Source organism: Platalea leucorodia (assembly GCF_965183815.1).
Source record: "Platalea leucorodia genome assembly, contig: HAP1_HAP1_SCAFFOLD_753, whole genome shotgun sequence".
NCBI lineage: Eukaryota > Metazoa > Chordata > Aves > Pelecaniformes > Threskiornithidae > Platalea > Platalea leucorodia.
The window spans coordinates 1-7,110 of record NW_028120899.1 but is presented as its reverse complement, the minus strand read 5'-3'; the positions used below and the strand labels follow the sequence as shown (position 1 = coordinate 7,110).

The following is a 7,110-nucleotide window of genomic DNA, read 5'->3' as shown; positions in this document are numbered from 1 at the left end:
TGGGTGACCGTGAGGTGGTGGTGACCATGGGTGGTGGTGACCGTGAGGTGGTGGGTGACCACGAGAAGGTGGATGGCCATGAAATGGTGGATACCCATGGCATCGTGGATTCACTGTGAGATGGTGGATGACCATGAGGTGGTGGGTGACCATGGGAGGGTCAATGGCCATGAGGTTGTAGATGACCATGAGATGGTGAACAACCATGAGATGGTGGATGACCATGGGTGGTGGGTGACCATGGGGTGGTGGACAACCATGAGGTGGTGGGTGACCGTGAGGTGGTGGGTGACCATGGGTGGTGGGTGACCATGAGGTGATGGGTGACCATGGGTGGTGGGTGACCATGGGTGGTGGGTGACCATGAGGTGGTAGACGACCACGAGGTGGAGGACGACCGTGAGATGGTGGACGACCGTGAGGTGGTGGACAACCGTGAGGTGGTGGGTGACCGTGAGGTGGTGGGTGACCATGAGGTGGTGGGTGACCATGAGGTGGTAGACGACCACGAGGTGGAGGACGACCGTGAGATGGTGGACGACCGTGAGGTGGTGGACAACCGTGAGGTGGTGGGTGACCGTGAGGTGGTGGGTGACCATGAGGTGGTGGGTGACCATGGGTGGTGGGTGACCGTGAGGTGGTGGGTGACCATGGGTGGTGGGTGACCGTGACGTGGTGGGTGACCGTGAGGTGGTGGGTGACCATGGGTGGTGGGTGACCGTGAGGTGGTGGGTGACCGTGAGGTGGTGGGTGACCATGGGTGGTGGGTGACCGTGAGGTGGTGGGTGACCATGAAGTGGTGGGTGACCATGAGGTGGTAGACGACCACGAGGTGGAGGACGACCGTGAGGTGGTGGACAACCATGAGATGGTGGGTGACCATGGGGTGGTGGGTGACCATGGGTGGTGGTGATCATGGGTGGTGGGTGACCGTGAGGTGGTGGGTGACCATGAGATGGTGGGTGACCATGGGGTGGTGGACAACCATGAGGTGGTGGGTGACCGTGAGGTGGTGGGTGACCATGAGGTGGTGGGTGACCATGGGTGGTGGGTGACCGTGAGGTGGTGGGTGACCATGGGTGGTGGGTGACCATGAGGTGGTAGACGACCACGAGGTGGAGGACGACCGTGAGGTGGTGGACGACCGTGAGGTGGTGGACGACCGTGAGGTGGTGGGTGACCATGAGGTGGTGGGTGACCATGAGGTGGTGGGTGACCATGGGTGGTGGGTGACCGTGAGGTGGTGGACAACCATGAGATGGCGGACAACCATGAGGTGGTGGATGACCATGAGGTGGTGGATGACGGTGAGGTGGTAGATGACCATGAGGTGGAGGACGACCACGAGATGGCGGACGACCGTGAGGTGGAGGATGCCCAGGAGACGCCCACATGACCTCACCGATCCCTTCCATCCCGTGAACCGCCCCCCCCGGCCACCGCAGCCCCCCCGGGCGCGACCCTACCCCGTCCCACCGCCGCCCCGGCCTGCAGACCACCTCCCCACCGCCTGTTGCGCGGGCAGCCACACCTGGGTGGGGGTGGGGGTGGGGTGCAGCGTTTATTGGGGGAGGGGGCGGAGCTCGGGGGGGGGGGGTGTCCGTCTGTCCGTCCGTCTGTGGGGTGACACAACCCGTGGGGTGACACAACCCCCTCCACGTGCGGGGGGGGGGGGGGGGGTCCCGGCTTGAGGAGCACCTACAGGAGGAAGGTGGGGGGGGGGGGTGGGGGTCACCATGGAGGAGGGACCCCTCCCCCCCCATCAGGGGACCCCACCCCCACCCCCACCCCCACAAAGGGGTCCCAGGTGTCCCCACCCCCACCCATACTCACCCCGCTCCTCATCTCATCCGGGTGGACAAACCTGCCCAGACAGGAGAGGGTTAATGGGGGGGGGGGAGGGGGAGGGGGGACCCCCGGGAGTCCCGGGGGGGTCCCGCCCCCCCCCCCCGGTGTCTGGGTGCCCCCCACCCAGGGGAGCCCGGACTCACGGCGGATCGACTGTCGCAGGGGCCCCTCGTCCTCGTCGGGTTCCCCCGTCCTGGGGGGGGGGGGGGGGGGCAGTTGCCCCCAGTTAGCTCCCAGTTGCCCCCAGTTAGCTCCCAGTGCCCCCCCAGTTAGCTCCCAGTGCCTCCCCAGTTACCCCAGTGCCCCCCAATCCCCTTCCAGTTACCCCCCAGTGCTCCCCATTCCCCTCCCAGTTGTCCCAAATACCCAGTTCCCCTCCCAGTTACTCCCAGTTACCCCATTCCCCTCCCAGTTACTTCCCAGTGCTCCCCATTCCCCTCCCAGTTACCCCAATTACCCCATTCCCCTCTCAGTTACCCCCCAGTGCCCCAATCCCCTTCCCAGTCACCCCCCAGTTACCCCATACCCCTCCCAGTTACCCCATACCCCTCCCAGTTACCCCCCCAGTGCCCCAGTCCCCTTCCCAGTTATCCCCCAGTGCCCCCCATTTCCCTCTCAGTTACTCCCAGTTACCCCATTCCCCTCCCAGTTACTCCCCAGTTCCCCCCAATCCCCTTCCCAGTTACCCCCAGTTACCCCAGTATCCCCCATTCCCCTCCCAGTCCCCTCCAGTTCCCCCCCTTTCCCCTCCCAGTTACCCCCAGTTAACCCAATGCCCCCAATCCCCCTCCCAGTTACCCCAGTGCCCCCCATTCCCCTCCAATTGGCCCCTCACCCCCCAATAGCCCCACCCCAGTGCCTCCCAGTATCCCCCAGTGCCCTCCCAGTATCCCCCAGTGCTCCCAGTTACTTCGGCTGTTGGTCAAACTTGCACCGGCAGCGACGACCTGGGGGGGGAGGGAGGGGTGAAATGGGGGGGGCTGATGGGGGGGTGAGGGGGTTGGGGGGGGAACTGGGGGGGGTGGGGGTCGTGGGGGGTTGTGTTGGGGGGTTGTTGGCTGCTGGGGGGTGTTGGGGGGTGTTGGGGGGGTTGGGGGGGAACTGGGGGGGTTGGGGGTCGTGGGGGGTTGTGTTGTTGGGGGGTTGTTGGCTGTTGGGGGCTGTTGGGGGGTGTTGTGGGGAGAACTGGGGTGTTGGGGGGTGTTGGGGGTGTTGGGGGGGAACTGGGGTGTTGGGGGGGGTTGTGGGGGGTTGTGGGGGGAACTGGGGTGTTGGGGGTCGTGGGGGGGTGTGTTGTTGGGGGGTTGTTGGCTGTTGGGGGCTGTTGGGGGGTGTTGTGGGGGGAACTGGGGTGTTGGGGGGGGTTGTGAGGGGAACTGGGGTGTTGTGGGGGGTTGTGGGGGGTTGTGGGGGGAACTGGGGTGTTGGGGGTCGTGGGGGGTTGTGTTGGGGGGTTGTTGGCTGTTGGGGGCTGTTGGGGGGTGTTGTGGGGAGAACTGGGGTGTTGTGGGGGGTTGTGGGGGGAACTGGGGGTGTTGGGGGTCGTGGGGGGTTGTGTTGTTGGGGGGTTGTTGGCTGCTGGGGGGGTGTTTGGGGGTGTTGGGGGGTGCTGGAGGGTGTTGGGGGGGGTTGCAGGGTGTCGGATGGGTTGTGGGGGGAATTGGGGTGTTGTGGGGGGTTGTGGGGGGGTTGTGGGGGGAATTGGGGTGTTGGGGGTCGTGGGGGGTTGTGTTGGGGGGTTGTTGGCTGTTGGGGGGTGTTGAAGGGTGCTGGGGGGGGTTGGGGGTTTTGGGGGGGGTCGTGGGGTGTTGCAGGGGTTGTTGGAGGGTGCTGTGGGGGGTTGGGGGGGTGTTGGGGGGGTTGTGGGGGTATGGGGGTGTTGATGGGGGGGTTGTGGGGGGAATTGGGGGTGTTGGGGGTTGTGGGGCGTTGTGTTGGGGGGGTTGGCTGTTGGGGGGTGTTGGAGGGTGCTGGGGGGTGTTGGGGGGGTTGTGGGGTGTTGTGGGGTGTTGCAGGGGGGTGTTGGGCTTGTTGGGGGGTGTTGGGGGGGTGTAGGGGGCAGTGGGGTGTTGTGGGGGATTGTGGGGAATGTGGGGCTGTTGTGGGGTTGTGCGGGGTTGTGGGGGGGTTGTGGGGGTTGGGGTGGTGTTGGGGGTGTTGTGGGGTGTTGTAGGGGGGTTGTTGGGGGTGTTGGAGGGGTTGTGGGGGGAATTGGGGGGCTTGGGGGTTGTGGGGGGTTGTGTTGGGGGGTTGTTGGCTGTTGGGGGGCGTTGGAGGGTGCTGGGGGGGTTGGGGGGTGTTGTGGGGGGGTTGCTGGGGGTGTTGCGGGGGTGCTGGGGGGGTAGGGGTGTTGCGGGGGGATTTTGGGGGTGTTGGGGTGGTGTTGTGAGGGGGTTATGGGTGTTGGGGGGGGTTGTGGGGTGTGTGGAGGGGAATTGGGGGTTTGGTGGGGGGGTTGTGGGGTTTTGGGGGTTGTTGTGGGGGTTGGGGGGTGTTGCGGGGGGGTTGTGCGCGACTCACTGAGGATGAGGAGGACCCCCAGGAGGAAGAGCACCCCGGCCACGATGAGGCCACCGATGCGCAGGGAGTCGTAGTCTGGGGGGGGACGGGTGTCACCGTCACCCACGCGGGGACACCCACGGGCACCCCCCACCCCCCCCCACCCCGCGCCTACAACCGCATGCCAACACCCGGCTGCAGCCGCGCGTGCGGACGACCGCACGCGTCTACAGGCGCGCACACGCGTACGCTCGCAGCCACGTACAGCTGCGCACGTGTAGAACCACGCGGGTACACCCGCACGCCGGTACACCCGCACACCTGTACACCCGCACGCGGGTACACCCGCAGCGGGTACACCCGCACACCTGTACACCCACACACCTGTACACCCGCACACCTGTACACCCGCACACCTGTACACCCGCACGCCTGTACACCCGCACGCCTGTACACCCACACACCTGTACACCCACACACCTGTACACCCGCACGCCTGTACACCCGCACGCCTGTACACCCACACACCTGTACACCCGCATGCCTGTACACCCGCACACCTGTACACCCGCACACCTGTACACCCGCACACGGGTACACCCGCACACCTGTACACCCGCACACCTGTACACCCGCACGCGGGTACACCCGCAGCGGGTACACCCGCACACCTGTACACCCACACACCTGTACACCCGCACACCTGTACACCCGCACACGGGTACACCCGCACACCTGTACACCCGCACGCCTGTACACCCACACACCTGTACACCCGCATGCCTGTACACCCGCACACCTGTACACCCGCACGCCTGTACACCCGCACACCTGTACACCCGCACACCTGTACACCCGCACGCCTGTACACCCACACACCTGTACACCCGCACACGGGTACACCCGCACGCCTGTACACCCGCACACCTGTACACCCGCACACCTGTACACCCGCACATGGGTACAGCCGCACACGGGTACACCCACACACCTGTACACCCGCACGCCTGTACACCCGCACACGGGTACACCCGCATGCCTGTACACCCACACACCTGTACACCCGCACGCCTGTACACCCACACACCTGTACACCCGCACGCGGGTACACCCGCACGTGTGAACAACCGCACGCGTGTACACCCGCACACGTGTACACCTGCAGCGGGTACAACCACACGTGTACACCCGCACGCGTGTACACCCACACATGTGTACAAGCGCACGCGTGTACAACCACGCGTGTGCACAACCGCGTGCACACCTGCAAGTGTGTACGCCCGCACGTGCGTACGACTGCACACGCGTACAACCACACGGGTCAACAGCCACAAGCGTGTACAACCGCACACATGAACACCCGCAAGCGTGCACACCCGCACGCGTGTACTGCTGCACACGTGTACAATCGCACACGTACAACCGCATGCGTGTACACCCGCACATGTGTACAACCCCACAGGTGTACACCCGCAAGTGTGTACAACCGCACGCGTGTACACCCCCAGGTGTACAACCATATACCTACACCCGCACGCGTGTACACCCGCACGTGTGTACACCCGCACACGGGTACTAATGCACACGGGTACAATGGCACACGTACAACCACATGCGTGTACACCCGCACACGTGTACACCCGCACATGTGTACACCCGCACACGTGTACACCCTCACACACGTACAACCCCATGCGTGTACACCCGCACACACGTACACCCGCACACGTACCCCCGCACACGCGTACCCCCGCACACGCGTACACCCGCACACGTGTGCAACCGCACACGCGTACCCCCGCACACGCGTACACCCGCACACGTACCCCCGCACACGTACCCCCGCACACGCGTACCCCCGCACACGTACCCCCGCACACGCGTACACCCGCACACGCGTACCCCTGCACACGCGTACCCCCGCACACGTACCCCCGCACACGCGTACACCCGCACACGCGTACCCCTGCACACACGTACACCCGCACACGTACCCCCGCACACACGTACCCCCGCACACGCGTACACCCGCACACGTACCCCCGCACACGCGTACCCCCGCACACGCACACCCGCACACGCACACCCGCACACGCACACCCGCAGGCGTGCCCCGCCCCGCCCCCACTCACCGTAGTGGAAGGGGTCTCGCTCCTGCGGGGGCTCTGTGGGGGGAGGGGAGGGTCAGGGCCCAGGCGGCCGCACCCCCCCTCCCCCACCCCCCCCCCTCCCCCCCCCCCTCACCTGCGCCGGGGGCCATGGCGGCGGCTGCCCTGGGCCCCTCCCCCGCACACGCGTGGCCGGGCCCTGCGGGGGGAGAGAGCGCGCGGGGGCGACCCCGCGGTGACATCACGGGCGCCTGCAAGGCCGCGGGCGACCTCGCACCCGGGTGCGCGCCCCCTCGGGTGACATCACCCGCGTGTGCGCGCCTCCTCAGGTGACATCACCCGCGTGTGCGCGCCTCCTCGGGTGACCTCACCCGCGGCCCCTCGGGTGACGTCACACAGACGTGTGCGCCCCCATCATGTGACATCACACGCGGGCGCAAGGCCTCGGGTGACATCACACGCACGTGCGCACCCCCGCCACGGGACGTCAGACGCGGATGCACCCTCCCCTGTGACGTCACGCATGCATGCGCGTCCCCTCGTGTGACATCACAGGTGGGGGCAAGGCCTCGGGTGACATCACATGGGTGTGCACCCCCTCACGTGACATCACGCACACTTCTGTGACGTCACACGGCCGTGTGTGACATCACAC

The 7,110-nt window shown here is 66.2% G+C and overlaps 1 protein-coding gene across 1 annotated transcript; it reads right to left on the bottom strand.

Annotated features, from left to right (window-relative positions):
* Nucleotides 1-1,536: 1,536 nt before the first annotated feature.
* Nucleotides 1,537-6,716, bottom strand: LOC309604410 (phospholemman-like). The gene is made up of 7 exons (XM_082339354.1): nucleotides 6,592-6,716; nucleotides 6,480-6,512; nucleotides 4,369-4,443; nucleotides 2,759-2,795; nucleotides 1,992-2,041; nucleotides 1,834-1,864; nucleotides 1,537-1,698 (listed from the first exon to the last, which is right to left on the bottom strand). The coding sequence occupies exons 1-6, from the start codon at nucleotides 6,695-6,697 to the stop codon at nucleotides 1,842-1,844; spliced, it is 324 nt and encodes a 107-aa protein (XP_082195480.1). The 5' UTR covers nucleotides 6,698-6,716; the 3' UTR covers nucleotides 1,537-1,698; nucleotides 1,834-1,841.
* Nucleotides 6,717-7,110: the final 394 nt, after the last annotated feature.

Coding starts and splice junctions, on each gene's coding strand:
- LOC309604410 (XM_082339354.1), bottom strand. CDS start 6,697: ATGTCACCGCGGGGTCGCCCCCGCGCGCTCTCTCCCCCCGCAGGGCCC. Junction 6,513..6,591: donor CGCCATGGCCCCCGGCGCAG/GTGAGGGGGGGG, acceptor CTCCCCCCACAG/AGCCCCCGCAGGAGCGAGAC. Junction 2,042..2,758: donor AAGTTTGACCAACAGCCGAA/GTAACTGGGAGC, acceptor CCCCCCCCCCAG/GACGGGGGAACCCGACGAGG.